This window comes from Leuciscus leuciscus, assembly GCF_965113295.1.
Source record: "Leuciscus leuciscus genome assembly, chromosome: 9".
NCBI classification, from domain to species: Eukaryota; Metazoa; Chordata; class Actinopteri; order Cypriniformes; family Leuciscidae; genus Leuciscus; species Leuciscus leuciscus.
This window is the reverse complement of record NC_138733.1, coordinates 1,052,659-1,075,386: the sequence shown is the minus strand read 5'-3', so window position 1 is coordinate 1,075,386 and position 22,728 is coordinate 1,052,659. Positions and strand designations below refer to the sequence as shown.

Below are 22,728 nucleotides of genomic sequence, written 5' to 3'. Positions count from 1 at the left end.
CGCGCTTCGTGCGACGAAGGTGACCGTGCGGTCGGTGGGTCGTGCGATGTCCACCTTGGTGGTCCAGGAACGCCATCTCTGGCTGTGTCTGGCCGACATGAGGGAGACCGACAAGCTCCGGTTCCTTAACTCCCCCGTGTCCCAGACCGGCCTCTTCAGCGGTGCGGTCGAGAACTTCGCCCAGCAGTTCTCGGCTGTACAAAAGCAGACTGAGGCCATCAAACACATCCTGCCGCGGCGGCCAGCTGCTGCCCCCACCCCACCGCCTGCGGCCCCTCAGTCTGCTCGTCGCCGAGGGCGGCCTCCTGCGTCTGCCCCTGCTCCCGCGCCGCCGCAGCAGCCTCCATCTAAACGGTGCCGTGGAGCCAGTCGCAGGCGGGCCGCCCCGCCCGTCCAGGACCCCGCTAAGAAGGGCGGCAAAGCCAGGAGCAAGCGGCCCTAGGACGGGCGACCCAGAGATGGCAGGGACTGCTCTCCAGGAGACGATGACCGCATCGCTCCATCCCCCGGAAGAGGGTCGGGTGGAAAATCCTTGGTTTCTTTTTGTTTTTGTTCCGCCGCTGGCCTCAAAACCAGCGGTACCCATATTTTCAATAAAAGAGCAGTTTCTTCCGTCTCTGGGTTCCGAAGAGGGCCCGGAGAGCAGTGGGGGGAGAGAATCCTCACCACTCTCATCCGCCTCTTCTATCGCCAGCAGGCAGCAGTGTGCAGTTCGAGAACGCAACCAAGCTGCCTCCTGCACCTCTGGCCTCGTGGAACCAGGCAAGTGTTGCACAGCACACTCAGACTCCGCTACGGGCTGCCTCCCAGAGAGAGCCTCCAGAGCCGAGCCCCTGTGTTCCACCTCGCTGCCCCACTCCGGGTACGCCTACGGTCCCTTTGGTCCCGCTTGTACGGTCTCTGCAAGCCTGGCTAGCGCTCCCCAGTCCGTCTCGCTGGCTCATTCGGACCATCAGGCTCGGCTATGCGATTCAGTTGGTATCTCGGCGTCCCCCCAAGTTTCGGGCCGTCCACTTCACTACAGTGAGAGCAGCCGATGCCCATGTCTTGGTGGGTTACGACCGATCTTGGACCTGCGAGTTTTGAATCGGAGCCTTCACAAGCTACCGTTCAAAATGCTCACGCAGAAACACATTTTTGAATGCATCCATCCCCAAGATTGGTTTGCAGCGATCGACCTGAAGGACGCGTACTTTCATGTCTCGATTCTTCCTCGACACAGGCCGTTTCTGCGCTTTGCGTTCGAGGGTCGAGCATATCAGTACAAGGTCCTGCCCTTCGGGCTGGCCCTGTCTCCCCGTGTCTTCACGAAAGTCACGGAGGGGGCCCTTGTTCCCATGAGAGAACAGGGCGTTCGCATTCTCAACTATCTCGACGACTGGCTCATACTAGCACACTCTCGAGATCAGTTATGCGAACACAGGGACCTCGTGCTCAGGCACCTCAGCCAGCTGGGCCTTCAGGTCAACTGGGAAAAGAGCAAACTCGCCCCCGTGCAGAGGATCTCTTTTCGCAATATGGAGTTGGATTCGGTCGCACAGACACAGAGCCTCACAGAGCAACGCGCTCAGTCGGTGCTGAACTGCTTGAACACGTTCAAAGGCAGGATGGCGGTCCCACTGAAATTCTTTCAGAGGCTCCTGGGGCATATGGCAGCGGCAGCAGCGGTAACTCCGCTCGGGCTGCTTCATATGAGACCGCTTCAGCACTGGCATCACGGCACTCACCGGGTGGCAATCACACCGGAGTGCCGCCAGACCTTCAGTCCGTGGTCAGACCCCTCGTTCCTTCGGGCAGGAGTCCCCTTGGAACAGGTGTCCAGGCATGCTGTGGTGTTCACAGATGCCTCTGCCACCGGCTGGGGTGCCACGTACAACGGGCATGCAGTATCAGGGGTGTGAACGGGCCCCCAACTGCATTGGCACATCAACTGCCTCAAGTTGCTTGCAGTACGTCTCGCTCTGAGCCGCTTAAAAAGCCCGCTTCAGTGCAGAGACGTGCTGGTCCGTACGGACAACACTGCGACCGTTGCGTACATCAACCGTCAAGGTGGTCTACGCTCCCGTCGCATGTCGCAACTCGCCCGCCATCTCCTCCTTTGGAGTCAGAAGCATCTGAGGTCGCTTCGAGCCATGTATGTCCCCGGTGTGCTCAACCGTGTGGCCGACGAGCTATCACGAGCTGTGCTCCCGGGAGAATGGCGACTCCACCCCCAGGCGTTTCAGCTGATCTGGAGAGAGTTCGGAGAGGCTCAGGTAGACCTGTTTGCCTCCTCAGAGACCTCCCACTGCCAGTTGTTTTACTCCCTGACCGAGGGAACACTCGGCACGGATGCACTGGCACACAGCTGGCCCCGGGGCCTTCGCAAATATGCATTTCCCCCAGTGAGCCTACTTGCACAGACCCTGTGCAAAGTCAGGGAGGACGAGTAGCAGGTCCTTCTGGTGGCTCCCTATTGGCCCATGACCTGCGTGCGCTTGCAACATTCTGAAAAGTTTAGATGTTTTCATCTTACCATGGCATAGGAGCGCCTGGACAAACGAGCGCGCTGCATCGCATGCGTGTTGCAACCGCGTTGCTTCTTTTATGAGCACACGTCCAAACCTCAGCCAGGTGGTCGCTGAATAAAACTCCCACAAATATCACAGAATCACGGAACAACGTTGGCATTATTTAATCCTATGACCAGTGTTCGTAACAGCTGCCGTATGCATATGGATAGCCTCAAACTTAGCTATTTGTAGCTCCCTAAATACAATGACAAGCAGTTTTATATATGAGGCATTTGGCATTCACGTTTTCCATTTGGACCCACAAACTTGCTTAGCTATAGTTGCACGCACATATAGGGCAACGTGTTTCCGCTTTCAAAGTGTATGGCAATATTTCAGCTAAGTCAAACAGTTAAAAGATGCTTTGAAAGTTTAAAACTAACCGTTGTCTTGAAGAGGCTTCCAGCACTCTGCTAGTGTGGGAGGGGCAGTGCATGGGCTGCACGTGAACTGCAGCGTCTCCAGCAACACAGAGCTGCCTGCAGACGCCTGTCTGTAAATAATGCCGGGAAAAAACTATCGGCGAACGAAGCAGCCGTGTATTGGCCGATGCCGATACACGTAAAACCTGCAAATACCGGCCTGATATATCGGCTGACCGATATATCGGCCGACCAATATAGTCGAGACTTAGTCGATCGTACCGACTGTATGGGATATAGTCGAGACTTAGTCGATCGTACCGACTGTATGGGATAACACCTAGTGAGCCCGATCACTCTGATTACTCTTAAAATCAAGCCAACAGGCTTTGGCAGGTGCGTAATCAACGCCCCGCCTTACCCTGCGGGTATAAACACGGAAGTGGATGCACCTACCAGTTGTTTTCGCTGAGGAGCAGATCGTGCCCCAGTCAGCGGTGGTCCAGTAGAAGTGGCAAGGGGACTAAGTCTCCGTTCCCTCCTTCAGGGAATGAGGGTTACATTGGTAACCGAGACTTCCCCTGTCAGTCGAGTAACGTTTGACTTAGTCGATCGTACCGACTGTATGGGATCCTCTAACATGCCACTACTACTGCCACCTTCCAGTGCCTAAACACAAAGCTGCAAGAGCCTCCGCATGGCGGACGGTCGAGCTTAGGTCAGGAAGTCACTGCTGTTCCACAGGACCACTGGGAAAGCGTAACTTGAAGGAGAGGTCTACGCTGCGAAGCCACATCTATATGAGAGTAACATGTGGAAAACACATATGGACCAGGCACCTAAGCGGGTAGTACAACATATGGGATGTCATTGAGATGGCTCCAGCCGCAGAAGGGGCGGGGGAGACACAACCAGTCAATGACGGCAGAGGTGACTCTGCCGAAGGAAGATACGAGCTTACCGTAGGAAGCATGCTGTAGAGAAATACACATACATGATCACCATAGGGATCACAATGTATGGGCCCCACCTAACACAAGTTTCACAAGCATACAAGTGATAGGACTAGTATCAGATGCTCCGCCACGTCTACTACCGACAGGGGGCTCGGAGGAACTCAATAGAGTTCCGTAGAACTCACCAGAGTAAATTTACGCACTTATCTAGTCCATAGGAGGGAATGGCGTAGCAAGCCGACACTAAACTCAGTGAGGCTGACTTCAATGAAGGAGCCTAGTAAGCCGTGAGTTCAGTACACATTAGTGTAATGTCCCCCAACCCCTAACACAATATCTGTTCAGCGAGGCACCCATGTCGACGCTGAGGAAAGAGCACACACTCCAGATGGAGGGACTCTTAACCCAAGTGGACACGGTGCACCTTGGACTTCCACCAAGATGATGGCCGCACATTCCCACATGGGCCAACCATTGCACAGGGAACCGCCCTCCTTTCTGCTGGTCCCCAAACAGACAAATAGTTAGTCCGGTACCGAGACTTTGCGTTCTGTTCTACCACCGCAGAGTGAGAGAAGCAGAGAAAAGTCAGGGCTGGGTCTGCCTCCTCCGAGGCAGCGCTTGCAGGCTCACTATCTATTCCCATTACAGGAGAGATAGGAGCCTTGGCATATATCCAGGCCAGGGTCCCCTGCAGGAGTAGCCCTGGCCCGAATCCAGGCACACTTCGTCAACTGAAATGATGCAAGTTCCCACCTTCTGAGGAGTAAAACACAATAGGAGAACTGTTACTTAAAACAGGTTTTTAACTCGCTACCTGACTACTCAGGGGACCACTCCGAGTGCATGGCACTGGAGAAGTCTCCGAGAAGGTAAGAGCTATGCAAGAAGGATGACCCCTTGGATTGCTCGGGATCCAGACGATCACAATTCTAGTGCAGGAGGGAAGTGACAAAATGACCGAACATCTCAGGGGTTCTTATTTTTAAGTACGCCAATGAACCGGTTCTACTTCGGATCACAAGCAGGCCTCCAGTATGGAGGGGGCTCACGCAGAAGTATTAGTATCCATAGCTCTTTCAGAGGTACATACTGAACCACCACAACCAAGCTGCTGTTTAGGGCTTAGTGCGGGTGCCATCGATGCCCAACTCTGAGTGACTCAGAGGAAGTCAGAAGGCTCTCGAGGAATAAGTCTAGTTGGGCTGGAACGGGGAAACTGAGGACTGTTCCATTTTGACATAGCACGCTGACGTGCAAGAAAGCTCACTGGGGAACGGCCTTAGCGTGAACCCTGGCGTCAGTTCGTTCCGACACAACCACTATCCCCAGTGAGTAGCGAAAAGATAGGGGAATACCCAAAGCAGCATGACCCAGTGCAGCACCAAGAATCCTCCCTACTGACACCTAGGGGGATGGGGTTTCCACTCTCTTATGGTGTTTGCTATCATGAGGCCCTGAGGCAGCATGATTGAGCAGGCCAGAGTTCTACTGTGGAGAAGCGTACCCAGCTTCAGCCCCATCGGAGGTAGTGGCAGGCGAGTTTGGACCATCGAGGAAGCGCTTGAATTATCCTCGCTGAAACTCTAGGTGAAAAGACGCCAATGTAGTCTGACACGCCCAACTTAACTGACTACATGCCCGTTATACATGCCCCTGCGTTCATGTCCCCAGATCTGGTCTAGAGTCACTGACTCGAAAACCAAGACCTGTACACGGCTAAGGGTTTGGTAGCACACCATGTGAGTGTGCTACTCTGCCATGGCCACTAGCGAATCTGATCATAAAATCAATGTTGAAGCGGTCAACACATGGAGGAAACCATCCAGGATGGCTGCGTCTCACACATGCCCCGGGAGCCTCTGAAATTAATCAGTGGGACCCTTTCTCACCCCAACACTGACCGGACATGTCCCCTGAGGAACATGTAAACCAAGTTCACCTCCAGATTAAGAAAGGTTCCTCTCTGTTTAGGAAAGAAACCCCTCTCAGTTGACCTGCGAACCCCACTGGCTATGCAGCGCTCGAAGCGTAAGGACCCGTACCGAGACCTCCACCCCAGACGCCAGGCACGGGATGACCCATGTCTCGCGGAAGAGTGGAGTCTGATCCAGCAGGTCCTTCGTTGCAACCACTGAAGGACCACAGTCTTACCTGCTGTGTGAAAACTGAACAGGGGCTTTTTATCTTCCAAAAAAGATCCGAACAGTAAACACAGATCCCAATGAACTCACTGTAACCCAAGTATTACAGAAAGGGATCCCATAGAGACCCGTTTCCATATCGACTGGAGGAATGGCCTCACCGCAACCCTCACCAGTGGGAAGCGATGACCACGCTTGTCACGGTACTAACTGCACACATAGTGACACAGGCAGCACCGGACCGAACGGGTGCCAGACGAACTGAATCACCTTAGCCAAGTCAAAAATACACGAACAATCGAGACGATCAGGAACACTTCTCAGCGCTACAACTGACCACCCCAAAAGGCTCAGCGTACCAGACCTACTCAGAATGAGGCAACGGTTCGGAGGCAGAGACCTAGCTTCAGAGAGCCCGTAGGCAGCCAAAGACCAGGTCTGCTTCCTTAGTTAGCAGCAGAGTGCGTGAGAAGGCTTGAGCGGGTCCTCGAACACATTACTGCTAACTAATGAAGCTGAGTCTCTAGCATAATGAAAAAAGCTGAAACAGCCATGAACACCTCACAGCGCTACACTGGTGAATCAACAGAATTCCAGAATTCCATCAACCACAACTTCAGTAAACAGGGACTCTACTCGGAAGGCCCGTAGGCGGCCCGAGACTGAATCGTGTGTACATGTAAGTGCACTTACCCGTTTCCCTCGTTTCAGAGGATCTCAAAATAGCTGAGACGCCCAACCAATACTGAATCGCCATAATGAGGGCTGGTGATACAGACGTGGCTGTTGGTGTCAGGCTCCTGGGTTGCACACCTACAGCTCACCTCTGCTAATGCTCATGGATAAAGAAATTTGCTCATTCTTTGAAAATGTAGGTACCGCTGGCCCGTTTTTACGGGGAGCCAGTGGCGGAACAGACATACACAAACAAAGAGTGAACCGGTACCATCTCCAAGAACAAAATCCCATCCCTGGGCGGCCTACCTCACTAGCGCTTGTGCTTACCACCTGGCTTGGCAGCACCTGAGGTGGACGGTGCGCTGCGCCTGCGTCTGGATCCACGCTGAGCCCCGGGTGAAGGTTGCCGCTCGTGCTCAGCGGGAGAAGAGGCGGACGCAGGGGGACGCCCTCGGCAATGGGCAGGCGGAGGATCTACCCCCGACGGCAAAGGCACGGGGACTACACTTCCGCGTTTAACGGAAGCGAGTCTCGATCTTAACACCGAGATGATCATATCCCCGCAATGAGGACATGAATCATCCACAAGAGCCGCTTCAGCGTGCTGAATGCCCAGGCACGTGACGCACCTCTCGTGGCCGTCAGAGGACGACAGAGACTGACTGCATCCAGAAACGCACGGATGAAATGGCATCTTGAAAAAGACACACAAATCACAACCGTGTTTGCTCTTTTAGAAATGGGACCCGTCACCAGTGCCGGAGCACACGGGAACAACCGCGGCAACACTCAAAAGTGAAGCACTCACTACTTCTGCCCTCAACCGCGTCAACAAAACACTCTTACTAAGAAGAAAATGCTGTGGAAACAGCTGAAGAGAGCTTCATTAGCTCGCGACCAGGAGAGTCTTCCAGAAGAACACCGGCACACTCTTTGTATAGTCGCTCGGTCAGAGACCATCAGAATGAACGATCAGCTCCGAAAGCGAAAGACAACTGGTAGGTGCATCCACTTCCGTGTTTATACCCGCAGGGTAAAGCGGGGTGTTGATTACGCACCTGCCAAAGCTTGTTGGCTTGATTTTAAGAGTAATCAGAGTGATCGGGCTCACTAGGCGTTATCCTATACAGTTGGTACAATCGACTAAGTCGAACGTCACCCGACTGAAAGCGAACTGAAATTTCCTGGCTTTTTTCATGATAACAGAGATCTAGGGACTATGAAACTACCATATAAGAAAGGAGCTGTAAAATATATATTGAGATGTTTTTTGGTACTTATACAGCAAATATATATTCTTAAGGACATCAAAACCTGAAATAAAACTTCAGAAAGATGTACAATATGGGACCTTTAAACCTAATATGAAAAGTTAAATAAAGTTTCCTTAAAGTACTTTTTGATGTGAGATGAATGTTTGTTAATATGGTTCCTATCATAAAGAATGAACAGAATAATTAAAGTGAATCTGTTCTCTGTTCCAGTGCAGTCCAGCAGAAGAGCTCAAACCCAGAGACCAGGTGTGTGTCTATGAAGAGTAACCAGTCTATGAATCCGCCAATAACGTTTAAAAGTGGAAACACACAGTCTAATCTCAGGTATATCATTATCATTTCTGTAAAAAGTTATGCTTATAGTATTTGATTTTTATTAAATTATTATTAATATACAGCAGTTTAATCATCTGGATTTGAACCGATGATTATAAGTTAAGTTATAAATCCTGTAAGTTTCTTTCAGTCTATTAATGATTATCATTGTGCTCTTGTGTGAAGCTCTATGTATTGTATTGTTAATACATTCACACACTGTAAAAGCTGTTGGTCTGTTACTCAGTTAATGACACAATTACATCAATATCAGTGTGTCTGATTCTTTACCCTCTTCATTCTGATTTAAGGTCAAATATTCTATCCAGACCAGTTAAAAACCAGATTGGAATCAGTATGTCAATTATTTGGAATTTTTTCTTAATGGCGTGTAGAGCTCTTCAAGCTTTATTTTTGACAGCAATCACTGCCATACTGAAACTCCATGGCGCAGTGATGATCAGGCCGAGGTAAGTGTACTGCATCGTGTGCTCTCTCTCTCTCTCTCTCTCTCTCTCTCTCTCTCTCTCTCTCTGTATGTTTTACAGTCTATGGTTCTGAACATAGACTGTAAAGGCTTAATATAATTTAAATGGATTAGTTATAAAAAAAAAATCACAGATGTCATGAAGGGCAAAATTAGGTATATATACCAAAACCACTTTTTGCACCAGGCTGTAAACACATTATTGTTCTGCTGTAAAGTTTGCCATTTTAACATGGGGGTCTAGGGGATTGAGGGTCTCTTCTTTTCACTGGTTTTCTCTGTCGCTTTTAGTTAACTTTTTGAATCATGCTCAACATTTGCAAAAGTTACAGAGGTTAAAGCTAAAGTGTAACAACACTCCCTGGTCTTTCCTAAGACAGAAGATTCCAGTGAAAGTGCACAACATTTATAAGTTTGTATGCTTTTTATTTTACTTAGTTTGAAAACCAGTTCAGTCCAGCAGAAGAGATCAGACCCAGAGTCCAGCTGTGTGTCTATGAAGAGTAACCGCTCTATGCGTGAGCCAGCAGAAGCAGTTAAGAGTGGAAACACACAGTCTGATCTCAGGTATATAATTTATACCTATCCATGTATTTAAATCTATCCATGATACAATTGCTCCACACAGCTCTGTGAGGTTAATAAAGGCCTTTTGAAGTGAGATGTTTTTATAAGAAAAATATCTATATTTAAAACTTTATGGACTAAAATAACTAGCTTCCAACAGACGGCCTAGTAATAATACGTAGTATACCTAGTAGTACGCAAGTCGACTCACACCAAAAGAGTAACACTTGATGATGTATGATGTAGATGTAGGAGTAGCCTAAGCTTTGACGCCTCTCGCGGTTCAAACAAACGGGTGGGCACCAAACTCAAGCTCCTCCCACATTTCTCTTTAAAAATGATCTTTTTAGACTTCTAATTCGTGTTCTGCTCTGTCCTCTGCGCTTCTGCGTTCATCAATGCGTCATGCGTCAGGATTACTTTTTTGCCATGGATATTTTTCTTGAACCGAATAATTCTAAGTTCAAATCCTGCAAGTTTCAGTCTATTAATGATCATCATTGTGCTCTTGTGTAAAGCTCTATGTATTATATTGTTAATACATACACACACTGTAAAAGCTGTTGGTCTGTTACTCAGTTAATGACACAATTACATCAATATCAGTGTGTCTGATTCTTTACCCTCTTCATTCTGATTTAAGGTCAAATCTTCTATCCAGACCAGTTAAAAACAAAACTGTGTACAAGCCTGTGATTCAACCACAAGACTTTAATGAAAGCATGTATCCTGGTTTCAGGTAAAATGCAGGACTTTTGTTGTTGTTGATTAATTTTAGGTGCTGCAGTTCACATCACACATCTCTCAAACACATGATTAATGATTGAAACATCTCAGAAACCTAATGATGTTCTGTGTGTGTCAATAATACAGCAAACAAATAATACAGTTTGTAATTTGTCTATTTGCTTCTCTAACTTGTGTAATAATGATGTATTTTAATCTTACAGCCATTACTCTAAACCTGTTGAAGTCCTCAATGCACTGAGATCAAGTCTGAGACAGAAGTTTGAGTGTTTGAATGAGGGAATATCAAAGCAGGGAAACCCAACACTCCTGAATGAGATCTACACAGAGCTCTACATCACAGAGAGTGAAAGTGGAGAGATCAATAATGAGCATGAGGTGAGACAGATTGAGAGACAGTCCAGGAGAGCAGAAACTGAGGACACACCGATCAAATTTAGTGACATCTTTAGACCTTTACCTGGACAAGACAAACCCATCAGAACTGTGCTGACAAAGGGAGTCGCTGGAATTGGAAAAACAGTCTCTGTGCAGAAGTTCATCCTGGACTGGGCTGAAGGGAAAGAGAATCAGGACGTCCAGCTCATATTTCCACTTGCTTTCAGAGAGCTCAACTTGATGAAGGACAAAACACTCAGTCTTTCAGATCTTCTTCATCGCTTTTTCCCTGAAACAAAAGAAGTGGACATATCCAGCGATGAGTATAAAGTGTTGTTCATCTTTGATGGTCTGGATGAGTGTCGTCTGCCTCTGGATTTTCAGAGCGATGTGAGGTTGTGTGATGTGACTGAATCAGCCTCAGTGGACGAGCTGCTGACGAACCTCATTGTGGGGAATCTGCTTCCCTCTGCTCTCATCTGGATCACCTCCAGACCAGCAGCAGCGGATCTCGTCCCCTCTGAGTGTGTCCATCGAGTGACAGAGGTACGAGGCTTCAGTGACACACAGAAGGAGGAATACTTCAGGAAGAGAATCAGTGATCAGAGTCTGGCCGACAGGATCATCTCACACCTGAAGTCCTCAAGGAGCCTCTTTATTATGTGCCACATCCCAGTGTTCTGCTGGATCTCAGCCACTGTTCTAGAGAAGATGTTGAGGAAACCACGGAAAGGAAATATTCCCAAGACTCTCACTCAAATGTACACACACTTCATGCTCATTCAGACCAACATCAAACATGAGAAGGACTATGAGAAGAAAGTGAAAGAAGAAGACATGATTGTGAAACTGGGGAAACTGGCTTATAGGCAGCTTGTGAAAGGCCACCTGATCTTCTATGAGGAAGACCTGAGCGAGTGTGGCATTGATGTGACAGAAGCATCAGTTTACTCAGGATTGTGCACTCAGATCTTCAGTGAGGAGTTGGGCTTGTATCAGGGGAAAGTCTTCTGCTTTGTTCATCTGAGCATTCAGGAACATCTAGCAGCTCTATATGTGCATATCTCCTTTATCAACAATAACATCAATGTGTTTGACCAGATTACCAAACCAACTAATGGAGACACAGTTTCAATATCTGATCTCCATCAGAGAGCTGTGGATGAGGCTTTAGACAGTAAAAATGGGCATCTGGACCTTTTCCTTCGTTTCCTTCTGGGTCTGTCATCGGAGTCTAATCAGAGTCTCTTACAAGAACTAAAGACTCAGACAGCAAACAGCTCTCACAACAATAAGAAAACAGTTGACTATATTAAAGAAAAGATCAGTGAGAATCCCTCTCCAGATAAATACATCAATCTGTTTCACTGTCTGAATGAACTGGGTGATCTTTCTCTTGTGAACGAAGCTGAACCTCATATGAGGTATGGAGGATTATGTAATGTGAAACTCTCCTCATCTCAGTGGTCAGCTTTAGTGTTTGTGTTGTTGTCCTCAGAGAAGACACTGCAGGAGTTTGACCTGAAGAGCTTAATTGGAGACAGAAATGATCGGTAAGTAACACTGAGTGCAATCATTACAGTTTTTAATTTTTAATTTTTTTTATTTATTGAATACTTTTTTTATTTGTATTATTTATTTAGCTTTTCATAAACAGGGAAACATTAAAACAATCGCATATGTTCTACAATAAGTATCAAAAACAAAGCCTCCCCCAGCCCTCAAACGTAGATAAATTCTATAAGTACAAGTCTTACAATGTGACAGACTGCTCAATTATAGTAAATATATGAACATATAAGCATGAGGAAAAGTGAAATAAACAAAAATGAATGAATAAAATTACTTTGTTAATACAAAGTACTAATATATACATGCTTATACATATTGTACATATATACACACATATTTTAAATAAAATATATATACTTACATAACTATACATCAGTGAGCATAACCTACATTTACACACCCCACATACATTACCTACTCCAACACATTAATACTTAAATATACCTGAATGGCATCACATATTACATACATTCAGTAACCTCACATACCTCGATATTCATACCCGCAATGAAAAAAGACTTAGTTTAGTGGGCGAAAGAAATATATATATATATGCGAATGGGAGAAATTGCAAATGACACCTAACTTCAAACTCTAAAGATGATTCTTGTTCCCAGTAACTTTAACACTAACCAGAACAAAAATAAATAAATAAACATAAAATAAAAGACGGTAACCAATTTTATTCAACTGATTGTCGGAAGCACTATAGTTCCTTGCTAACATAACGTATTATCTAAGACTAGTCGAAGCACGTAGAGCGCACACGTTCCTTGACCACAAAGCCCATATGAAGTTAAGAATTAAGATTAAGTAAAGATTTTATTGGGTTCCATATTTTTACAAATGTCTTGGGTCTATTTACTAATTTATATCTCAGCTCTTCGAGGGGTAACACATTACTCAAGTCTCTAAGCCAAGTCTCAAATATGGGTACCGACTCAGATTTCCACTTCTGTAAAATTGCTTTTTTTGCTAAGATCATGCATAATGAAACAGCCTGAGATACATATTTATTTCCTATACTTGAAGTATCTCCAAAAATGCCCACTTTTGGCTCAGGTACCAAATCAATTGTATATGCTTCTGAGAGAAATTCAAATATATGCTGCCAAAAAGGCCAGATTTTCTGACATCACCAGAAAGCACTGTTTGGATTCACCAGAAAGCATGAGACAACGTACCTTCTGCAATTTTACATTTGGTACATGTAGAGGATACGTTTGGATAAATCTTATGCAATTTGGTCCTCGAATAATGAAGCCTGTGGACAACTTTAAATTGGATCACAGCATGTCTAGCATTAATAGAACATTCATGAATTTTATTAAGAAAACCCTCCCATGAATCACTAGACAATTCTATAGCAAGTTCCTTCTCCCATTCTTGCTTAATATGATCAGTGTTTGTGTTCACCCTATCTAGTAATAGAGCATAAAAAAAAGAAACAGCACCTTGTTCCACTGGACTACGATTACTTACATTTTCAAGAATTTGGTGTATTGATATGTTTTCAAAACCTATAAAATGTTTCCTTGTAAAATCCCTGATTTGTAAATATCGGAAAAAATCTGTAGATAACAGATCATGTTTTAATTTAAGTTGAGAAAATGAAGCAAATTTATTATCAATATACAAGTCCCTTATGGCAATTAAACCTTTTTGCTTCCATTGGGAGAACACTTTATCATGTAAGCCTGGAGTGAAGGCATGGTTTTTACAAATTGGGCTGTCCAAATATATATGTGGAAGATCCAAAAATGATTTAATCCGTTTCCATATTTTAAGGGAATTATTTATTATTAAATTCTCATTATAAGACCTTGATTCAACTTTTACTGGACTATTCAATAAAGCTTCTAAAGATGTCTTCCTACATGAAGTTCTTTCTAGCCAGACCCATTCTGGTATCTCCCCAATATTTTCTGGAGTTTGTCTCCACCAGGAAAGGAACTGTAAATTAGTGGCCCAATAGTAACATCTAAAGTCGGGAAGACTAAATCCTCCTTTTGCTTTTGGTTTACACAGATGTTTTTTGGATATTCTGACAGCTTTATAATTCCATATAAATGAAATAATAATAGACTCTAATTTTGAAAATAGTTTGACGGGTATCAGAATTTGAATGGAAGTAAATAAATATAAAAATCGAGGGAGAGTCACCATTTTGATTGCGTTGATCTTTCCTGCCATGGACATAGGTAAGGTCTTCCAAAATTTTATATTTTCTTTTAGCTGATTAATTTTTATATGCCAATTCACCTTGAGCAATGCATCTGCCCTCTTTGTAATCGTGATTCCCAAATGTTTAAATGAATTGTGAGTAATTTTAAATGGGATAGAGTTTAAAAAAAAGTTGGCGATATCCGAAGTTAAAGGCATTAATTCACTTTTATCCCAATTTATTGTGAAACCTGATAATTTGTTAAATGAATTTAAAAGATTCAAGAGAGGAGGAATGGACACTTCAGGCTTTGATATATACAAAAGCACGTCATCTGCATATAAAGATATATATTGGGGTCTATCATTTATTAAAATGGGGGCGATTTCAACATTCCGTCTAACACTTTCTGCCAAGGGTTCCATCGCCATTGCAAATAAATACGGGGAAAGGGGACAGCCTTGACGTGTTCCTCTGTATAGTGAAAACGAGGCTGACAGTGTCAAATTTGTAAGTACCGAAGCTTCTGGTTTAGCATATAGAATTCCGATCCATTGAATAAATGTAGCCCCAAATCCAAATCTTTTTAGAGTAGTTAACATATAAGGCCATTCAATTTGGTCAAATGCTCTTTGTGCGTCTAAAGAGATCAAACATGCTTTTGTCACATGCTTCGTATATATTATATTATAAAGGCGTCTCAGATTTGACTGTATGTGCCGATTTGGCATAAATCCAGTCTGATCTTTTTTAGGTTTATGATTGAACATATATATCGTTTCAATCTATTAGATAATATCTTACTAATAATTTTTGCCTCTATTGGAATAAGAGAAACTGGGCGATATGAGGACATCTTCATTTTATCCCGTCCGGGTTTAGGTATTAAACTATGTTAGCCTTGTACAATGTGGGGGGGAGTTTCAAACCCATCTGGGCCTGCACATTTATTATTAGAGAGATTATTAACCACTTCGCTGATTTCGTTTAAAGTAATTTCCTCATCTAACCTTTTAACAGCTTCTTCACTTAATCGGGGAAGATTAATCTTAGATAAGAAATGGTTGATATCATTAATATCTATATTTCCTTTGGATGTATATACTTCTTTATAAAATTCTGCACATTTATCCGCTTGGGATCGGTTAATATTTCTCCGCTCTCTGTCCGAATCTTATGAATGGTTCTTGATGCTTGGGACTGCTTAAGCTGTCGAGCTAGCTGTTTATGAGGTTTTTCACCTAGTTCAAAATGGCGTTGTTTAATCTGATTTAGCTGTTTAGAGATTTTTTTAGCAAGAATAGAGTTATATTCACTCCTTAATGCTACAATTCTTTTTAAAGTAGTTGAACAATAATTAAGTTTGTAAGATTCCTCTAATTCAGTAACTAGGTTGTCTATTTCATTTAATCTCTTTTTATCCTCTTTATTTTTGCTTATTTGAAAAGAGATTATATCGCCCCTAACAACTGCTTTCATTGAGTCCCATAGTACTGAGTCTGTCACATTACCAATATCATTTTCAGAAAGAAAGTACCCAATTTTTTCTATTATGTAATCACAAAATGTGGTATCATTCAGTAAGGAGTTATCAAATCTCCAATTATAGGTCCCTTTTTCTAACTTTAAATTTAGATCCAATGTTAATGGGGCATGATCTGATATTAATCTGTTATGGTATTGAGTGGATTTTACCATTTTTAACAGATTGGAATCTATAATAAAGAAATCAATTCTGGAATAGGATTTATGCACTGATGAATAAAAAGAATATTCTCGAGCCGATGGGTTTAAACACTGCCATATGTCTACCATGTTGAGATTTTTAAAATAACTATGTAAAGTAGCTGCAGATTTACTTTTTGTGGTACGACTAGGTTGTGCATCCTTAACCCTCTGAGGTCAGCAAACGCGCCCCCGCGTTTTGCTGGATTTTCTTCACATTGTAGTACAATAAACTTAAATTACTCCTGTCATTTATGGTTATACAGAAAAAAGAAATATAAAAAAAGAATCTGTGATATTTCTACTTTTGTATGTGTCCACTTACAATCAAATCAAAACATTGTGCTTTTGTAAAATAAAGAAAATAAACAGGGTGTGCGTTCTGCCTCTCCGTCTCTGTGAACTTTTTCTTCTTGAGCACGTCTATAAACTGAAACAAAACTCAGCGAATACTTGTCACACATTTATGAGCCATATACCTTTATACACATTTAAGTGTGTACTTTTAAATGATCGGATTCAAACTGAAAACAAATATTCTCTGTTTAAGTAATTTGTATAAAACCAACAGGATGTCCAGTATCTCAAACGCTTGCTAATTACTTTTAATTCGACCACGCCCACTCGCGCAAAAGTGATTCACATGCAAATCGTCCACATGGAACGCGAACGCCCTCGTTACCTCAAACACAAAACACAAAAAAACTTCACAAGTCTCTGCTTTTCGTCGAGTTTGGAAGACACGTCTGAGCTTACATTGGATTTAAGAATATTTGAGGGTATTGAGGAAGGTATAATGTATTATTTACTTATGTTATGAATTATTATTATTGTTAGCATTAATAATTAACTTATTTATTTTTGGTTTTCAATTAGTGACACACAAAACACTGGAGATGAAGTTCTTCAGAAGCTGCTGCCTGTGGTTACAGCAACTAGATACGCTGGGTAAGTAACACTGAGAACAATCATCACTGTTAAAACATTATAACATTTCTTACTTAAACATTATAAATTAATGGTTTAAAATATGAGTCACACTTCAGCTTTTAAACCCTCCACCTATCTGACCTGATTTGTGATCTACTTAACCGTTTTTTATGATATTTGTGTCAGAAATTTATCTTCAAATATATGCATTTATAATGTATGTATATAAACATTTATATTTTGACTTTTTATATTAATTTTAATGGGGACTAATTTAAATGTTAATACATTTATATTAAGGGGAAAAACAGATGTGTTCAATATATTCTAGGGCTGCACGATTTGGGGAAAATGTGATATTGCGATTATTGAGTTCAATATTGCGATTGCGATATAACAAACACATGGTTTCATGAGTCAGCTTGCTTGGTTCTCAAGGAAAATGCACACATAGATTAGTTATAATGCTGAAATATGTTTTTCTCAACTCAAACTAGCAACAACAACTAAATGCACAGTGTTTTCAAATGAAAATATTTTTTACAAAATTAAATAATGACAATAGTACAATAAAATAAATAGAACAACAAATAAGGACATTTGTATGCTCATGAAAATAAAATATTTTGAACATTCTGTCCAGACAAACAGAGACATTTAAAGGGGAACTTGGCAACTATCTCAACTTAATAAAAACCGTTTAGAAATCATTTGGATGGTAAAATAACCTGTTCTGGTGAGAATGGTGACTTTCCCCGCTCCCCCCAGCGTTCCCAGGCGATAAACCAACCTTGCAACATGGGGACTAACATCCCGGTAAGTTGGAAATAGGAAGTCTCGTGAGAAGCAAGAACGAGCGAGATACACAAACTGCTTTACGGCAATTCGACATAAACATAAATTCGACACACGCCCCCCTCAATACTGGTTAGCCACGCGGGCTAGCTATAAGAACAAGCGACGATGGATCATTGTCTGCTCGATGATAAGCTAAACTTGCCAATCACAGTTCCATTGGGGGTAGGTTAGGCTATAACTAAGATAAGAATAAGCGGTAATGTTTGCTAGCTTCATCCGCCCACCCCGTTACGGCTTATGGTTGATAACACAATACAAAATGTACATGTCAGTGTTCTATGATAGTGTGTATGATGTCTTACCCACCTCGGTAGACATAGCTCCACACGATAAAGCTGGCCGGCTCCGATAATAGCACATGAACATGAGCAGCGGTAGAAAGGGGGAGTAGGGGCCGCAAGTGAGTTTTTTTATGTTCAAAACATTTCGGTAAGTTGTACTGTATCTTTCAACATACCTATTGTTCATTCGTGTTTATTTACTATTAACTAGTAAAGAGAAATGTTCGGTTCACGACCACGATCTGTCACATCACATTTACAAGCGCCAAAACGATATTGTTTGAATTTAGTAATAACATTTACAGAATCTGAGAACTGATGATTTGTTTCCTATCATAAGTATCCTGCTCTGTCTAGTCGGTGTCAGTGTTTTCTTTGCTTCAAGATTTTTCTCTGCGTGAGAACATGTGTGTGTGGTGTGAGAGCGTGTGAAAAGTGTTGATTGTGCGAGTCTCACGCTGAATGAGTGAGAGTTGGCAGCCCTGCTCTCTCTGCTCAGTGTCGGTTAACTTATAGACAAAATATCGCCATATAACAGAGGTAGAATTGTTTCTGGCCACCAGTTCAGTGTCCGTGTGCTCGGCATCATTTTCACCGGTTCTCCGCGCTGCACACCGGAGAGAGTCACGACATGATCATACGCGCCACACGCGCCACTGCCTAAACTGAAACTGACTGGTCTTCTTTTTATTAGTGGTGTAGAAAATGTGCAAACAGCTCTCAGAGAGAATGGGTTGTCATGTCCACACATGCATTTATTTATTTCATAAAATCGCAGCATTTTGCATCATATAATCGCATAGGCTTGACATCGCGATTGCGATATGATTAATCGTGCAGCACTAATGTATTCCATTTTATCAGTTTTATGTAATCTTTCTCCCTCACATAGAGACATAATCTCTTAGAATAAGTTAAACTTACTGAGATATTGAATTAATTGTTTAAAGAGATATTGCACAAATTATAAACACAATTAAGAAAAACAAAGATTTCTGTTTTGATCTGAGAGAGTGAAGAGTGTGTCATTGTTCTCTACAGGTTGAGTTATTGTGGAGTCACAGATGAAGGTTGTGCTGCTCTGGCTTCAGCTCTGAGATCAAACCCCTCACACCTGAGAACACTGAATCTGTCATATAATAAACTAGGAGACTCAGGAGTGAAGCTTTTCTCTGCTGGACTGGAGAATCCTCACTGTAAACTGGAGATACTGAGGTAAGATCATCTCTATCATAAAGACTCGGAGTGAATAAGGATTAATATGTAGATAGTGTGTACAATATATATTTGGGGTAAACTCCATCTGGAGGTGAGGAATGTTACAAATAAATGTAAAATTCCTTCAGTATTGAACAATCTAATTTACTACTTTCTCAATTACAATGACAAATTAATTGTATTAGGTTGTGTATTTTCAAATATATGCATTTATAATGTATGTATACAAACATTTATATACTTTTTATATTAATTTTAATTGAATTTAAATGTTAATACTTAGGGAATTATAATGTTAATACTGTTTAAAATGTTCATACTAATTAAAATGTTAAAACTTAGGCTTATATTTAGGGAAAAAAACAGATGTATTCAATGTATTTAATTTGATCAGTTTTATATAATCTTTCTCCCTCACATAGAGACATAGGGCCCTATTTTAATGATCTGAAACGCAAGTGTCAAGCGCAAAGCGCAAGTAACTTTGTGGGCGGGTCTTGGGCGCTGTTGCTATTTTCCCGGCGGGATAAATGACTCTTGCGCCAGGCGCAAATCTAAAATGGGTTGGTCTGAAGTAGCTTCATTATTCATAGGTGTGGTTTGGGCGTAACGTGAAATAAACCAATCAGAGCGTCATCTCACATTCCCTTTAAGAGCAGACGCGTTTTTTCCATAGCGGATTGCTATTGTAACGGCGGATTTGCCAGGCGCACGCCAGGAGCGGTTCACAGCCAAGGAGAGCAACGCTCTCGTCACGGCCGTAAAAGAGAGAAGTTACATTGAAATGGAGAAACCCACCCAAATTAACTTCAGTTAAACAGGCGTATGATAATTTGGGTAAATGTGTAAGCTAGATGTATGCTTTTATAATAAATGGTCTATCTATCTATCTATCTATCTATCGTAATAATGTATGATTTGCAAAAATGAAAACTGCTGCTTCTGTGTAGATGAGAGAATCAAAGTGTATGCGCGTTGTGCACACGCTACATTGATTATGGCCAAGCATGCGCCCTTAAAATAGCATATGAATAACATGCGCAACGCGCCACTGACTTTAAACAAATTTTTTCTGGTTAGTGGCGCAATTGTTTTCTAAACCATCAAAATAGCATGAAGGAACGTTTGCGCCGGAACACGCCTCCTTTTTTGCGCTCAACAGCCCAGGGAGCGCAAGTTCATTCCCTAGTTTAGCGACGTGCTTCTGTGGAGGGAAAAGCGCGCTTTGCGCGGGTGCAAAATAGGAATGATACATGCGTCAGTGTACAAAGTCAATTGCGCTGGGTGCAAGATAGGGCCCATAATCTCTTAGAATAACAGTTGAACTTACTGATATAGTGAATTAATTGATAAAAAAAAAGAGATTTTACACAAATTATAAACACAATTAAGAAAAACAAAGATTTCTACCAGGCGCTCTACCAATTTATTTGAGTTACTTTTAGATTGTTTAAAGGACGTTAAAAACTGGATGGCCAAAAACGTTTTAATGGTAAACGAGGAAAAAACTGAGGTTATTGTATTCTGCCACCCAAATAACTCCTCAAAAATTATATTAGATTCAAGTCCCTTGGCATCATACTCGAAAACAGCTGTTAGAGATTTAGGCTTTTTAATTGACAATAACCTAAATATGGATAAGCAAATTAACTCTGTGGTTCGGGCTTGTTTTTACAATCTGCGTTTATTAGCAAAAACTAAACCATTTTTATCAAATAAAGATTTCGAAAAGAGTAATCAATACCTTTATTTTTTTCACGGCTGGACTTTTGTATTGTGGCATCACTGTCGCATCTTTGTCTCGATTACAATCGGTGCAAAATGTCGTGGCGAGGCTTTTAATGAGGGTAACGAAACACGCATCAATTACACCTGTTCTAGTGTCTCTAAATTGGCTCCCGGTCCATTTTAGAAATAGATATGAAATATTATTGTTTGTATATAAGTTGTTAAATAACCAGACCCCACCATATTTGGCAAACCTTTTAACCCCATATAATCCTTCTAGAACATTACGCTCAGATAATCATAAACTACTTATAGTGCCTAAAACAAATAGCCTATATAAAGGTGAACGGGCCTTTGCAGTAATAGGGCCGAGACAGTGGAATGAGCTGCCGCTGTCTATCAGGTCTGCCAAATCGCTGTCAATGTTTAATAATCTGTTGAAAGTGCATCTAATGTAGGTAGCCTATAATGGTTAGATGTGATGTTTTATGTTGTCTATTTAGTGGTCTATGTGTGTCCTTATTTTTTTATCTTTTTATAGAATCTTTATGTAAAGCACTTTGGTTCAACCTCGTTCAGTGCTATATAAATAAATAAACAAGGAACAAAAACAAAGATTTCTGTTTTGATCTGGGAGAGTGAAGTGTGTGTCATTGTTCTCTACAGGTTGAGTGGTTGTGGAGTCACAGATGAAGGTTGTGCTGCTCTGGCTTCAGCTCTGAGATCAAACCCCTCACACCTGAGAACACTGAATCTGTCTGAGAATAAACTAGGAGACTCAGGAGTGAAGCTGTTCTCTGTTGTACTGGAGAATCCTCACTGCAAACTGGAGGAACTGTGGTAAGATCATTCGTGACTGATATAGTCATGATATACAATTCACACCATTTACTTTATACACTGTAAGATAATTGTGTGATTCTGACAGGTCAATTTAGCTCAAAGGAATTATTAATTAGTTTATAGGGAATTCGAGAGAATCACTTATTACAACTGAGCGAATGACTCGTTTGCGGTTCATTTGAACTGGCTGTAACTATCAGCTCTGCAGCGAATATAAATATCCACTCTATAGTTAAATACTATTTGTTAGCAAGGTAACTTAGATCAGCAGTTTAAAACATTAAATTCATAAGCACATAACACAAGTTCTTTAAAATACAAACAAAGCTTTATTGATTATTCTAACACATAAAACTAATATCTAACACTAACACACGCACACACACATTCATACGAGTTGCAGAAAGAAGAGAGTGAGGAAAGAGTGAGTTTTAAGAGATGATGAAATCCCAAGTTTCTATGCACTTATAAGACATGACCTGAACGAACCATCAAGCATTAATTTAACCCTTCTATCGTTTTAGGCAGGTTATTAAATCTGTATCAAATACACCAGTTCAGCTTAAGAGTCTGGAGGCTACTTGCATCTTTGCTTTTGGGGATTCCCTTCTGTCGTCGTAAAAGGGGGTTTCCCGAGTTCGTTGGCTGGTGTCCTCGTGCTGGGATGGATGTCTGGGGCGGCCAATCACGTGGTGTGTTGGCGGATAAATTACAGTCTTTGTTGAAGCTGGCTTTGCAGAAGAAACGTGGTCTGAAATCTTGCCACAAAACTTAACTTAGAACCGAGACTCACAACGGAAAATAAGAGAACTAAGAAAAGAAAGAAAATTGAGACGAGAGTAGTTAGATGGCTTGAATGAAGCGGTTGAACCCGTTCTTCTGATCTTGATTTGGGTTCTTTTGTCTCTGCGCGTCTACATGGTTACTCTGTCTAGTCACTCCGTCATGG

The 22,728-nt window shown here is 42.5% G+C and overlaps 1 protein-coding gene and 1 long non-coding RNA gene across 2 annotated transcripts in view; one reads left to right on the top strand and one right to left on the bottom strand.

Moving 5' to 3' along the window:
- Positions 1–22,728, top strand: part of LOC309506195 (uncharacterized protein) — a 535,239-nt gene that overhangs the window by 284,436 nt on the left and 228,075 nt on the right. The window contains exons 16-17 of the mRNA XM_082179817.1: positions 19,032–19,205; positions 21,603–21,776. Coding sequence (XP_082035943.1) covers positions 19,032–19,205; positions 21,603–21,776 — 348 coding nt within the window. The remainder of the gene's footprint in view (positions 1–19,031; positions 19,206–21,602; positions 21,777–22,728) is intronic.
- The window catches only part of LOC309506533, a 92,363-nt gene that overhangs the window by 56,257 nt on the left and 13,378 nt on the right, over positions 1–22,728 (bottom strand). The window lies entirely within an intron of this gene.